Source organism: Melampsora larici-populina (assembly GCF_000204055.1).
Source record: "Melampsora larici-populina 98AG31 unplaced genomic scaffold MELLAscaffold_28, whole genome shotgun sequence".
Taxonomy (NCBI): domain Eukaryota; kingdom Fungi; phylum Basidiomycota; class Pucciniomycetes; order Pucciniales; family Melampsoraceae; genus Melampsora; species Melampsora laricis-populina.
In genome coordinates, this window is record NW_006768792.1 from 555323 (window position 1) to 570129 (window position 14807).

The window sequence follows — 14807 nt, forward strand, 5'->3', positions numbered from 1 at the left end:
CAGGCCAGGCCATCAATACATAAGCCAGACACCTGAGCTTGCCAGAATCAAGTGTCTGACTGTTGGACTTAGTCAAGTTTTACTGCTGTTGTTTGGGTCCCTTCTTTTGTAGAAATCATTACAGATATTTTGTTATATGCTGGACATCAAGAAAAAACAATCAAGTTTTTTACTGCCTTGAAGAAGATCAAACTTGAAAGGTTACCACTGAAAAATCAAAAACACAGTCTTTGCTATGTTGAGATCCATTTAAAAACTCATTTGAGCTACTTCATTCTTTCTCAATGTCCAACAGATAACAAAATGGTTGTTCGTATGTGTTGGTAATTCTAGGGCTATATGTCACACAACACAAAAGTTGAAGCCAAATGTGTTTCAATGAGATTTTATTGAGTGCGGAAAATGAGTAGAAGTGCGGGCGCGCATTAGTGCGAGTGTGCGAGTGATATGCACAAGACCATCTGGAGCTTGTGCTACCCCCGCTACCCCCGGTCCGCCCTCACCGCAGTCCTGCAGGCCTGATACACATGACTTGACGCGTCGTTGCCGTCGTCACCGCCACAAGATATAAATCATGCGAACCAAAGTCTACCCAATGCCGTTGGGTTCTTTCGACTTCTACGTTTGGACACCCGAGATAACTTGATTCAATGTCAGACCAGAGCGACCCTTCATATAAAGTGCGCCTTTACGCCTACGATCTCTCCAATGGCTTAGCCAAAACAATGTCAATGGCATGGACAGGGAAATATTTTGAAGCCATTTGGCACACGTCAATCGTTTTCGATGATCAGCTGGAAGTATTTTTTGGCCAAGGTATGGTTGAATAATTTTTATTCATAAAAGAGGGAAATTGGAACACTTACACTCGTCGAAAATTGCGCATTAGGTATCACGACCTGCCACCCTGGTACGAGCATTCACGGTCGACCAATCAAGATTATAGAATTAGGCAAAACTCAGGTTGACTTGGGTACGCTTTTGGAGTACATCGATGAGTTGCGTTCATCGTGGACGGCCGAAGCGTTAGTTTTTCAGCTCATGCTACGTATGAGTATTGTTGAGCTTGAACTTCATTAATCTGATGATAATCGTCTTGCGCCATTCGTAGCTATCATCTGCTCGAACGTAATTGCAATAACTTCTCAAACGAGTTGGCAGGATTCTTGACTGGTACGAGCATACCTCAGGAGATTCTCGAGTGAGCTGAACTGACCGTTTTCATAATGTATCTCCCTGCATCTATATCTCAATAGCTGACCTTCACATTTGATACATAGCCTACCGAAAGATTTTCTTTCCACACCATTTGGAGCTTCGATGCGCCCGATGATTGATCAGATGTTCAGAGGTGGAAACCATCCGCCGCCACCTACTTCGCATGCCCCCTCAAATAATCCAACCAACCTGCTCCAAGACGTTGCAGCTCTGTCCTTTAACGCCAGTGCTGGAGCTCCCGCTGTGAAGACTTGCACCACTCCTAAGGAGTTGAGTAAACTACTGCAAGAACATCTTTGTGTCGTTGTCAACTTCACCAACGAGCGTGGATGCCCACCTTGCAGGGTTATCGCTCCCATCTATGAAGCTCTTGCAAGCAAATTTAGTCCCGGCCCTCAAGTGAAGGAAAATGTTGGGCAGAAAAGGCTTCGAGCGGACCAGGTTAGAGATGTGGTCTTCGTTAAGGTTGATACCACAACTAGTGGGGAGTTAGCTGGTAAATACAGCATTCGCGCAACCCCTACAATTAAATTCTTTGCAAGCCGCAAGGAGGTATGTGTTTTCGAGTCGATTTTCAACAAGAAATGTATCAAGCTGACATCATTTTTCGGTTCAGATTGGCGAAGTCAAGGGAGCAGATGCACATGAACTTCGGATGCAAGTCAATCTGATGCTATACACTGCATATCCACGTTAGCGCCTTTTTCCATTGGATATTACCTCAATCTGGGATTCACGCGCTTATCAATCGTTACTTCATCAGCCCATATTCACACGAAGCTTCGCTTACCACGCCTCAAAGCCCTTTCAGACCAACCAATCCAGTACTCACAGGTTCCTGATTTAGAAAAAGCCTTGTCAAAGCTTATGGAAGCCGTCGAGAAGGATGCACCAACACTTACCGAATCAGCAAACATTTTCAAGACCACCGCAGTCCCGTTTTTGAAGGGTAATGCCAATCTCAGTGACCCCAGCGCTTTCACCAGATGGAATAAGGAATCAGTCAGTCTAATTATGGCTTTAAGTCCGGCTCAGAGCTTTCCTGTGATAGATTTCTTGCGATTGGCAGTCTTGCAGTCTGATTATGTCATCAAGCTCGCTGGCCTTGCGCGGGAGCTCGACCCCATCCATCGAGCTCTGGAATATGCCAACACTAAAGCAAAAGAACCCTTGGCTCGTCCATTTTCACTCACACTTCTCAGGCTCTTATCAAATGTGATTGGGTCAGAAGCTCTGGCTGGACGATATGTTCAAAACCCGACCAGACGTCTTGTCACTCAGTATGTAATCAACATGTTATTAAGTGAAGATGAAAGCGTGAGAGTGACTGCATGTAGTGTGTGTTATGGTTTGGTATGTGAATGGAGTGGGTCGCGATCTGAGTGGGTCAAAGCCGAGGGTGAAGAATGGGAGGCTGGTCTCCCCAGTAGCGATCATGCGGATGAGGAAGAGTGGGAGGTTGAACTCATGAGCGCATTGATAGAAGCTTTGAAGAGAGAACATCAATCAAGCTCTGAAGCAGATGTTGGTATGTTACTTTTGGCTGTACCTTGTGCTCCTCAACTCGATTAGTGCAACAGATACTGACCTCATCGATTCTTACAGCTCATCGATTGGTAGCCACGATTGGCCGCTTAGATTATCTTTCACCTTATCATCTATCATCTCTAAGAGTTTTGACCGAAACTTTAAACCTGACACAAATCCTTGATGAGAAGAAGAGGTTAGAAGCTCTGAAGGGCAAGAAGGAGCTTCTTGAGCTTTGTGACGAGGTGAAGAAGATGTGTACAGCTTCTTGACCATTGCTCTAGCATCTCATCTCATCTCTTTCTTGTCTGCCTTCGCTTTCAAAGGAAACGGTACTGGGTGCAATTAGAAACATGAACTGAACCCATCTCATCAGACTTAACTCGAGTTGGTGGATGGAACTCAGACTGATGATGTAAACAATAGCGGTCCCAAATGTATCTCATCAGATCGAAAGCACCAAAGTACGATGCAAAACATTCACTTGATTACCAATTTCATGACGTAATTGATCACTGAGCGGTCAGCCCAGATATGATGCATATACACACAATGAGCTCTCGTTAACTGATTCAAACTACTAGATTGATTTTCTCCCTCTTGTTGACCGTTTGAATGATAATTACCTTCTTTGACTTATTCTGGATAGTTTATATATATTTACTCAATACCATGTCTGGCATCAAGCCCACTGCATATATAAAAAATAAAGCGCGTGTGGTCATTGACAACGTTCAGCCGAATCGACAGCCTCTTTCGACGGATCACAACCGTGACGAGAATCAAGTTAACCGGATTGCGGTCACTGGAGATTCTACCACAGCTGATTCCTCAACCGATCGGAGTGCGACTCGACGTCTTAGACGAATTCAACCAGGTCTGGGTCTGCTTCGCGCGCCTTCCAAAGAAGACACTGCCAACACAAGATCATGCGATGGTCATGTAGTGCCAGTGATGTCCAATCCAGATTCGAGTTCTTCAACTCCGCTTGCCATTGCTAGTGTCCTTCATCCTTCAAGGGGCGTATCAGCGGTGTTACCTAATAGCTCGCGACCGACAATGCCTGTCAAAACACTTCATCTGAGGAAACCGCCTTGCGATGCACTTCTTCCAGATACTGGATCGGAATTGTCCAGTATGGATAACTTTTGGGCAAGGGCGCCAAAACCAGTCCTGCAGCCTCTTGTCGCGCTTCCTACTCAGACCTCCTCCGGTCACTTCAAAGAGCGGCTCGAGCATGGTCCCACTAGAGAACTATTCCGCTCGAGAAATTTTGCGGAAAGTATACAAAAGCCAACTGCGCCGGTACAGCATGGTACGATAGAAAGCACAAGACCGCAAGATATTGAACAACGTTTGGACTCATCGGTAGGTCGAGCGGCGGACGAGCCCTCACCGACTAATGATCCCGCGAGTGACGATAAATCGTATGATTCCGACAACTCATCCGACAAAACACCTAACGCGCGCCTTAGCTCACGACAAGCACCGCATTGGATGGATGAAAGTGAAATAGTGAGTGAAATAAAACTTCAGAATCTCTGAATTCCTCATGATAAATTTTTGGACCATGACAAAAGACAGAAAGCGGCCGGACCTACTCGAATGCGGCCATCCAAGATGAACAACCTGGCTGTACTTCTCCAACGGTTGACTCATCCAGTATACCCCCGTTTCAAGCCCCAATCAACCGAAAACCTGAAAGTCAAATGATGAGGAAGGATGATTCTTGCCTTCCATATTCACTTTCAGTCACACGGACGGTCCAGGGCGGTCTCAAACGGCAGGCCATGGAAAATCATTCGCAAGCCGTCGCAAAAGAACGTCGAACCAGGGTCTCAAGCAAGGTTGAACTGCTTCCCCCAAAACTACTGCGCGAGCGGACATCTTCGCCATACACCAAGCATATGCAACGCTCGATCATCTCTAGACCTAGTTCGGCCCATAGTTCTCGAGAAGATACGTCGTCGAGCAGAGGCCCTGATACCAAACATAAACTCGACATCTTGATAGGTGATACAACAAGGCTGAGGGATGAACTGGACCAGACGGTATGCAAATTTCCAAATGACATGCGTATATGCATTCAAAGTAATAAAAAAACTCGTCTCATATGACCGCTTTATTCCGACCAGGACAAAGAGAACCACCGTATCCGCGAGAAATGCTCCCAAAAGACACTCGAGTTGGAGAAATATAAGAGAGATGTCAAGAACATAGTCACCAACATAAAATCGAAGTGAGGTTTTATTCAGTCTGTTGGTTTACTCGGTCTACAAATGATTAAATCCGAGTTTGTTAGGCAAAATAAATTGTCTACCCAATATTCCGAAATCCAGTCCAATGTTACTGGGTTCATAGACTCCAGCCGTGAAAAATTGGCGAGTTCAAGAGAAGATATCGGATCTATCAGGAAAGAATGCAGCGATTTGATGAAAAGCAAGTCCTCTTCCACTTATCCTGAAGGGCCTGTTAACTCGTCATCTTATGTGTACTTTTAAGCTCTGTATTCCGAGTCTGAATCACCTAATGATGGTGAAATCGGGGAGAGGGGATATCTTGGTTTGCAGAGAATCCAAGACATGAACAAATACCTTTCTCTGACGAGGGAGCTGGATGAAGATCGAACGAAAAGTGAGTGCTACTGTTAACCAAAGAGTGTCAGTTTCTACGTAATCGAGTTTCTGCGAACTTATAGCTCTTCTACATCTTCAGAGCAAAACGTAATCGATATACTGAGAGCGAAGGTAGGTCGCATTCTAAATTTAGTCACTAGGTATCAAGCTGTCAAATTGATCAGAAGATTGTGTTTATATAAGCTTGAGATCCAGGTCGGGCAGGTCGTCGAATCGCGCAGTAGAATTTGTGAGTACCCACTTTTGATGACACTTTACGAAAATCCAGGGTTTTGTTGACCGAATTCCTTGTATCTCAGTTGAGTTGGAAGATTCCCTCATAACACATTCTCGTGCGAGTGAAGAGCTGCTTGATAAAGAAAGAAAAGATCGTGCTGGGATGAGTAAGTTCATCCTTTTCATCCAAGCGATGGTGTAGTGATGTCAGTCTGACTTCCGCGTACGTATTTAGAAGACCTTTTAGAGGAAAGGCTTGGAGAATTGAAGTCCCAGCTGAGCTTGAATCAATATTCAGTCGTCAGCTTCACATTTCCCATTGTCAAATCTACTAGGGTTGAAATTGATTCTCGCGTGGTTACAGGAGGAGCGCTCACAAGCTCGCTTCAAGATCGAGTCGCTTGAGCAGATCAATAGCTCTCAACATGCCACAAACTTGAGAAATGAAAAGGAGTTGCAAAAGCTGACTGATAGGTCAATCACACGTTTTTGGTCAGCGGAGGGGACAGGCGGCTAAACAGACTGTTTTTCTGCCTGACACAGTATTGATAAATCCCGAATTGCGCTGGCAGACCAGGCGCAAAAGTTTGTCACTTCCTCAACTTTCTGAATAACCGGGTAATCCTTCTGACGTCTCGATTCAACTTTGCCAACAGAAATTCGGAATACGTTGCCAACCTTGCTTTATCGCGGTAAGCCGAATCAGCTTTTCAAGAGGATAATTTGTATTCTCATCATGATAAGTGTTTGTAAGGATAGAACCAAGCTAGAACACGCCACAAAAAATCTTCACGATCAAGGGATCGAGCTACAAAATTCGAAAGAAAAGGTAGGAGAAATGAGCCGAACCGTATCTCAAAAAAAATCTGAAATCACAAAGGTTCAGGGAGAATACTCTGACTTGTTGGACAAAACGAAAGCAGTAGATCGAAGCCTGACTGAATCGAACGTTGAGAAAGCAAATCTTCAATGTCAAATTCATGAACTTCGTGAGAGCTTAAAATATCAGTCGAGCATAGAACAGGTTCAAGAAGTCCATCAGGTGCAGTACGGAAAGCTTCAAGAGAAGTGTGAGATGCTCCAATCAGATGTGGAACATTGGAGAAATCAGAACTCAGCAACTTTGGAGAGATTTGCGAAGCTATCAACCAGTAGTAATTTAGAACAGGCGCGACTCACCAAACTTCAAGAGAATCTGCAGCTTCAACAGATTGAAGCCTTGGAGAATGCAATGAATCTTTTATGTAAACAAGAAAACGGGCTCATCGTCGATCTAAGAAGCAAGATTTGTCGGAACGAACACGAGATGAGTAGACTAGGCGTCATCGAAAAAAGATACGTCGAACTCAAAGAGGCGAATGAGCGACTGCGAGAAACAACTGTGGCCAATGAGAACTCCAGAAGAGATCTTCAGTACCGATTGGACGATGCGCATCAAAAATGGGAAGATCATAAAGGTCGAGGTGACTTTGCAGCCGGTCAAGTTACGGTCCTGCAAGATAAAGTCTCAGAAGCAAAGGCGGTACAGGTCTCATTGGTGAGAAATTTAAATTATTCACAGGACCGATGACCAAGCTTGTTAACAAAATTCCCTTCTCAGAACCGCGAAATCAAAGACTTCAAAGAACAGATTAACAATTTGAAGCAGTACAATCAAGAGCTTATCTCAGTCGGGGAATCGCAGAGGTCTAAGGAAACGATAGATGATTTGAAACTTAAGCTAGTCAACGAAGGTGCTACACGGCAGCTACTTGAGGAAGCGATGGTAGGAATGACAAAGCGCTTTGAGCACTTTGAAGGTTGTGTTCTTGACATTAGTGATCGATCCAAGCATTCGCAAGCTGATCTCTCAATTCTGAGCGAAAAGGTCTCGAAATATCAAGAAGATTTATTTGAAATATGGGAAAGTAAATTAGAGGAATTAAGTTCCCTGAAGGTTCGGGAATCTGGGTGGCTGGTTGAAAAGGATAAGCTTGTTGAATCGCTTGCTGCGGAGAGAAAGAGACTTGATGAATTTCTGGAGGTCAAGATACAATTTCAAAAGGAACAGGAAAAGAGTCATCTTCTCCAGTTGAAAGTGCGTTTTTTTGGAATCCAGATGTATCAAAAAAAGCTCGTGCTACCTCATTTTCGAAGCAAGGTTTGTGATATCCAATCAGGTATCTGATCTCATGAACCGGTGTGATTCTACGTAGGCGAGTGCGGTTGAGGAACTTCTCAGGAAGGCGCAAGAAACTGACAAGGAAATCACACTTTTACAAGAGGAGTGTCACGCATTAAGAGTGTCCAAAGAGCAGCAAAAGAAAGACGCATCCGATCAACTACAATTAGCGACGGAGCAAGTGAATTCAGAAAAGCAAGATGCTGTGAGTCTTACCCTACGTAGCTCACTGACCTAATTTTTTCTAAAGTTTCTTTCAAAGGCCTCTTCTGCAAGGAAAATAGCGATAGCTGCTACCGAAAAGAAATATGAAATGGTGCGTATTGTTGAACTGGGTATTGATCGACTTGAAACACTTATTATACCTGTTTTATGGGATCAGAGCTTGATGAACTCAAGTCAGTGCCAATCCTGAATGGGAATCATATCTACGCATAGATCTGTAACGTAATTTTGTGCATCAGGCAACGATCTGAAGAAAACATCGAGGAAATTAGCAGACGCGGAAAGTCGCCTCCTGGCGATGTCAGCCGAGTTAGCTAAGGCGAAAGGTCAGTTCCTTCTTTACCAACCAAAAGTGCCTGATTTTCAATCTTTTTCCCAACATGGTTTGAATCAAAGGGAAGCCATCACTAGAGGAAACATTTTCGATATCCGATCAAAGTGAAAGTGTCATCTTGGAAACGATCTTGCGCCCAGAAGGTTCCAAAAGGTTTGCAATATCTGATTCTTGAGTTGTATCATATTATCACTAATTTTTTTTCATTCTTACGCACTGCTTGATTAATCCTTTGGATGAAGGTTGCGTGATGAAGAAGAAAATCCCGATGTCAGAGCTTTCATCGGTTCTTTCCAGTCTCGTGCCACGCTAATAATCTTATACTCTGAAAATTAGCCTAACCTCCACGTCGATCTCCAAACTGGAAACTCCAGTCACCGTGTCCAAATTAATGAATCCGTTGGTGAGCAAAATACGCGGGACTCTTCAGAAAACTGGTCTTATCGTGTTCAGTCAAGCTGAAGTATGACACAACCCGTTTTGAAGACGTAGTAAAACAAGTGATGCCTATCCGCACTTCTAAACGCCTTCGAAGCCTGAATCCGCGGGATAATTCGTTTAAAGATACGATCCCAGTCAATGAAGCTTCAAGAACGTCTTTAGATTGTAAGCAAGAGGAAGAAACGACAGCAAATGATTCACATCTACTCAAAGGACGTAAAAATGCTCCTAAAGCAACGAAAAAGAAGTGATCAAATGGCTCAAGTCCAAGTGTTTGTATCACTAGTCTGCTGATTTGAACCGTGTAATGTTGGTTGCAATGACAGATCTTAAAATGACAGATGAATATCTTTTGCAGAATTCAAAGAACTTGTTTGCTCGAAATTCGTTCTAACATAAGCCAAAAAGCTAGGAGTGACCTACTGACAGATTCCGGACTAGGCATTCCCATCTTCTGGGCAACTTTTGGCATAGAGCAAACGACTTCATGCTTCACGGAGTCTCTGTGCTCAAAGAGTGGGTGCCTCCCGGCGGCGGTATTTGCCTCCCTGTCTTGTTGTAGAAGCTAGGCACACCTGGGGTTGTCCTTGTTCAGTTTGGTGGTATAACCCACTCGAATTCAATGGTCTCCTGAAGGGCAGATAATTCTTGCGTATCTCCCTTGGACTCGACATTCATCAGGGCCCCATCTGAGAGCGCCTTCAATGCTGGCATAGCAGAAAGATAACAACTCCCTCTCACCTTAAATCCCAGTCCTGAGCCAAAAGAGATACTCAGAGAATGAGATTACTCAAACATATGCAATTTGTAACGAATACTGATCTCCACGCCCGCAGTCTTGTACTTTTGGAATTGTCTGGTCTTGCCATCTTCCTTGCATTTTTTAGATCATGAAATGCTCTATCCAGTTTTGGTTTGTTTCTATTTTGAAGGATCTTTGTCCAATTAATTTGCAAGTCCCTCATCATTCCTGATCTCTGTCTCTCGAAAATGTGTGTCTTCTTCTGTGAAGTGAGGCTTTGTTGACGTAGCGCCAAGTTCTGTGAACAGACAGAGACAAAAATTCAACTTTGAAATCATGTCTGTTTGGAATAAGTGATCACCTTCGCGGAGAGAACTGCGAGCTCTTTGCAAAATGATGCGGGATATGTAACATGTATGTGTAATATTCACTCAGTTGTATCATATATCTAGGTATGCTTATAAGGTATGCTTGGTAGCGTATGTCACCACGACGTTCATTGATCGATGTCATCGAACTCAGACTGACTACTTCAACACTTCATCAACCATTGCCATCAAGATACAAACACATCCAACATCCACTATGTCATCAGATCCAAGAATCTCAAAATCTGAAGCCTTCCAAATAAACCAGGCTGCCGTTACTCAGAATTTCAAGCCAAGGTTTGTTCCTTCGTACACTCCTGCTCTAACGTCCATGGCGAATTTCGATTAGGTCCTGGCTAACGAGGGAAGTGTCTGTCTGGTTGTAGGATTGACTATCGAACCGTCTCAGCTGTCAATGGGCCTTTGGTCGTTCTAGGTATACCCCCGCAATTTAAAGTCATTCCCTTCAGCACGCATGCTTCACTAATCTCATCTGGCTCCGTGATCCAATACAGACAACGTGCACTTTCCTTCTTATAATGAGATTGTCATGCTCACTCTTCCCGATGGAACTCAACGTGGTGGTCAAGTCTTAGAAGTAAACGGAAAGAAAGCAATTGTTCAGGTCTTTGAAGGAACCTCTGGCATCGACGTCAAAGCGACCCATGTTGAGTTCAGTGGATCGAGTATGAAGCTTCCGGTTAGCGAGGATATGCTGGGTAGGATTTTCAATGGATCTGGTCAACCCATCGATAAGGGGCCAAAGGTCTTTGCGGAAGATTACTTGGACATCAACGGTGTGTAACACGAGCGGCAAGATATGATCAGTCCATCTACTGATACATGAATTGTGCCAATCATTCTTTCAGGTTCACCAATCAACCCATACTCACGAATCTATCCAGAGGAAATGATTCAGACAGGTATCTCGACTATCGACGCCATGAACTCCATTGCAAGAGGTCAAAAGATTCCGATCTTCTCTGCGGCCGGGTTACCCCACAACGAAGTTTGTTCCTCCTTTTGCATCAGATAAATATCAACCTACATTTAACCGCTTGAATTTCTTCTGCTTATCACAGATCGCAGCTCAGATCTGTCGACAGGCAGGTCTTGTCAACAAAGGTGGCGTGAACCCTGGCCAAGGCAAGCCTACCAAATCAGTACACGATGATCACGAAGACAATTTCTCGATAGTCTTTGCTGCTATGGGTGTCAACATGGAAACTGCCCGGTTCTTCAGGCAAGACTTTGAAGAGAACGGATCTCTTGACCGGGTCACGTTGTTCCTTAACTTGGCTAATGATCCTACGTAGGTTCTTTCCATTCATTTCTCTCTTTCCGTAACCACTACCGCTAGCTTATAACTTATCTCCTTCATTCAGGATCGAGCGTATCATCACTCCTCGACTAGCTCTCACAACCGCTGAATATTTCGCCTATCAGCTTGAGAAACACGTTCTGGTCATCTTGACTGACATGTCATCATATGCCGATGCTTTACGAGAAGTTTCGGCTGCTCGTGAAGAAGTGCCAGGTCGAAGAGGGTACCCAGGTTACATGTACACAGATCTGTCCACTATCTATGAACGAGCAGGTCGAGTCGAGGGCCGAAATGGAAGTATCACACAAATCCCCATCTTGACTATGCCTAACGATGGTAAGACCATGAATCGATATCGCATATTGTCCAGAAACCGCTGGTTGATTGTGTTTTTGCTTCCATTCGTTCATTTACATCAACCAATCGCCACTAGATATTACACATCCCATTCCTGATCTCACAGGATACATTACCGAAGGACAAATCTTTGTCGACAGACAGCTGCACAACAAACAGATCTACCCACCCATCAACGTCCTACCTTCACTATCCCGATTAATGAAGTCAGCTGTTGGAGAGGGACTTACTCGAAAGGACCACTCGGATGTCTCGAATCAACTGGTAAGGCCAAGCATACCCGGTAATTCATTGGCATGCGCAATACTTACCTGATATCACCTCGATATAGTACGCCAAATACGCTATTGGAAAGGATGCAGCTTCCATGAAAGCTGTCGTAGGAGAAGAAGCTTTGTCATCGGAAGAGAAGGTATCTCACATCAACTACTCTACGTTGTTCAGCATATACTGACCTGTTGACAACTACTTAGCTTGCCCTTGAGTTCTTGGAAAAATGTCAGTTTCCCGTATTTCTTGACTTGCCCTGTTGAAGACCTTGCTGACCAGGATCACTTCACCTTTCACCAGTCGAAAGCACGTTTGTGAACCAAGGCCACAATGAAAACCGGACGATCTTCGACTCCTTGGATCTTGCCTGGTCTCTCTTGCGCATTTTCCCTAGAGAACAACTCAATCGTATCCCACAGAAGATTCTGGATGAATGTAAGTCTTATCGTTTATCTGTCATTATATCACGTGGGAGTTGATGGATTCATTTTGTGCGATTTGCTATAAATAGGGTATTCTCGTCGCCCCACAGCCCCGCAAGCTGAAGCTAAAAAGAACGACAAAAGTAAAACAAATGGGGAGGCGAATTTGATTGACTGAAAGTTATCTTACAATCGATTTCGTCTCTACTTTCGCGATGTAGCTGATATCGTCAGTCTTGATCAAAGCTACCTACTCTTGTTAGCTCACCATAGATCATGAAACTTTCTTTTTCCAGTTGGTTCACACTATCTTTGATTTCAATTCCTCATGTCTTTAGTATCTCAATCTATCACTTGCTCCCATGTGCCCTATCTCTATCATGGGTACATTTTTATGTCTTTTGCTGTTATTCTTTTTTCTACTTCTGCATATATATAATGTAATCCTTTTGATCTCTTTTGAGCGTATGACTAAGTAGATGGACTTCAAACTAAGAAAAAGACAGCTAAACACAGACTATATATATATTCTTTTGCTGAGAGACGATTATACTTGTCTGTTCTCTTTTCTATTTCACATTTTTCCGTATTGTCAGATTGATGAATTCGAACCCTCCATCTCTTTGAATAAAACAACCGTCAGATCTATGATGCAAATATATTATTCAGAATTCTTAAGCAAGTACAATCATTCGCAATTTGAACTGCCTAAGTTCCGTTGAATCTGTCTGAATGTTGTGCTGTACAGTGGGTGATCAAAAAGTTGAAAAAGTGATTGGCGCAATCATCAAACCTACAACAAACCCTGTTGACCATCACCATCAGCTGTACTCTTGCTATGAAGTCACTGACATATGATCTCAAAACGTGTATCATTTGGATGCATCTGGTTCAGGTAAAGGCTGTTAAGATTGCCAAGAACAAAGACTTCCAGCCAATATGGGATGGTCTATAATTTCATGGTGCAAGGGATATGGCTCAGTGGGAGAGAACAAATCAACATGATAATCCAAAATCTTCACCAATTGTAAGCATTGACATCTAATGAAAGATATGAAATTGCCACAAAGTTCAGCTACTTATCAGCTGTCAGCACTCAAGCTCCTTGTACTGACAAAGGAGCCATAAGTACTAGTACTACTACACTTAATTGTGATCTGGGATAGCTTTGAAAGAAAGCATTTTATCACTGACTTCCTAAAACTGAAAAGTAACTACTTTGGTGTAGAAAAAGTGCAAATGGTTTCCATAACACAACAATTCCAACATGCTCTCTTCAAAGAGGACAACTTTAATACTGGATGTCTTAGTCTAGTGAATTACTGCTCACATTTGTACCATAGAGATGATTTTTATAAAATGAACTAAGTTCCTGCAGAACTTATATGATCACATTGTATCATGCTTGATACCCCAATTAAGACTTACCAAGAAGAATGCTTGTAGGAAGATGCATCTCTGATGGATCCATCAAATCAGAACCAAAGGAATATGAATAAAGGAAAGTCACTCCACAAAATGAAGGGACTTGCCTTCTCATGCTTCAACCAATTATTTCATATTGTGATCTTTTCTGAAGTCCAGCTAGATTAACTACTAATTGAATCTCAGTTCCACTTTACACCTTTTTTTCCTAAGAATCATCAACTTGTCCTTCATAGTCCCTTGAACTAGAGTCCCCAACTATTCCATTCCAAGTATATTTGTTGTTCCATTGTTGTTATCAAATTTCCAGTCAAGTAGCTTGGATTATAATATGTCCCACAATGTAAATCAGCAAACCTTTTTATACACCTAACACTATGTAGATTTCTTTGGTAATTGCCCAGTTCTTGCAAAACAATGTTGGCAATATCCCTCATGTTAGTCTTTAGACGCAGGCTAATCTAGATCTTGTATCCCAGAGATTATAAACCAGGCCTAAATATTGACCACCTTGCATCTGTTGACTTACAGTGGGCCTTGGAATTGTGAAGAGCTTGTGGCTTTACCCACATTCATTGTTATCATCATCCTTACTTTAGGATAAGATACAACAGCAGATATCCCACATAACCAGTGAAATACCTTGTCAGAATCGAGAATCAAGTAATGACTCAACTGCTTGACTCTCTAAATAGTAGCCACACTGAGACCAGCTTACTGCCAAATAAATTATACTATCAGAAAGCCCACCATCCAATGTCACTTAAAGAACCCTGGATATAACTCTTGAGTTGACAAGGTCAAGCCATCTTGAAATTATCAGAATGTTCAAGACCTGCTAGATTTTGCAAAGCCCCATAAAAATTGGACTGTAGAAATGTTGGTGGCTGTGTTGCTTTAAGCACACAACCACAAGTAACATAATTTTGGGACAATGCCAAAGCAATGGGTTGGAAAATTGAACAGTGTGTTGGTCCTTGGGGTGGGGGAATATGACCTGTTACATTGTGGTTGTGGCACCATTGCCAGCAATGCAACCTTGCAATGGGGCCTGCCCCAAGAGCAGGTTGCCCCCTTCAGCCTCTACATTCAATTGCATCTAGATTTGATCAGAGAGCAACATATTTTGAGTTGCATGCAA

At 43.2% G+C, this 14807-nt stretch overlaps 5 protein-coding genes across 5 annotated transcripts; all 5 read left to right on the forward strand.

Annotated features, from left to right (window-relative positions):
- Window positions 1-650: 650 nt before the first annotated feature.
- On the forward strand, window positions 651-1353 carry MELLADRAFT_37266 (uncharacterized protein; the record flags this gene model as incomplete). Its single annotated transcript, XM_007411983.1, has 4 exons — window positions 651-816; window positions 890-1025; window positions 1112-1201; window positions 1281-1353. Coding segments are annotated over 4 exons (465 nt in total), but the record flags the coding sequence as incomplete, so codon positions are not given.
- Window positions 1354-2206: 853 nt separating this feature from the next.
- MELLADRAFT_72333 (uncharacterized protein) lies at window positions 2207-3157 on the forward strand (the record flags this gene model as incomplete). The annotated part of the gene is made up of 3 exons (XM_007411984.1): window positions 2207-2220; window positions 2288-2746; window positions 2824-3157. 2 exons carry the CDS (start codon window positions 2512-2514, stop codon window positions 3015-3017), a joined length of 429 nt encoding a protein of 142 aa, XP_007412046.1.
- A 260-nt stretch (window positions 3158-3417) lies between these two features.
- Window positions 3418-5246, forward strand: MELLADRAFT_88658 (uncharacterized protein; the record flags this gene model as incomplete). Its single annotated transcript, XM_007411985.1, has 4 exons — window positions 3418-4260; window positions 4326-4796; window positions 4881-4984; window positions 5048-5246. The coding sequence occupies 4 exons, from the start codon at window positions 3418-3420 to the stop codon at window positions 5244-5246; spliced, it is 1617 nt and encodes a 538-aa protein (XP_007412047.1).
- Window positions 5247-5327: 81 nt separating this feature from the next.
- On the forward strand, window positions 5328-9009 carry MELLADRAFT_64721 (uncharacterized protein; the record flags this gene model as incomplete). The annotated part of the gene is made up of 10 exons (XM_007411986.1): window positions 5328-5379; window positions 5461-5492; window positions 5650-5764; window positions 5933-6089; window positions 6342-6841; window positions 7301-7737; window positions 7793-7963; window positions 8009-8074; window positions 8654-8720; window positions 8771-9009. The coding sequence occupies 10 exons, from the start codon at window positions 5328-5330 to the stop codon at window positions 9007-9009; spliced, it is 1836 nt and encodes a 611-aa protein (XP_007412048.1).
- Window positions 9010-10025: 1016 nt separating this feature from the next.
- Window positions 10026-12921, forward strand: MELLADRAFT_44147 (uncharacterized protein; the record flags this gene model as incomplete). Its single annotated transcript, XM_007411987.1, has 11 exons — window positions 10026-10165; window positions 10255-10304; window positions 10384-10665; window positions 10738-10877; window positions 10951-11180; window positions 11254-11528; window positions 11626-11813; window positions 11881-11961; window positions 12023-12047; window positions 12120-12254; window positions 12331-12921. The coding sequence occupies 11 exons, from the start codon at window positions 10086-10088 to the stop codon at window positions 12417-12419; spliced, it is 1575 nt and encodes a 524-aa protein (XP_007412049.1).
- Window positions 12922-14807: the final 1886 nt, after the last annotated feature.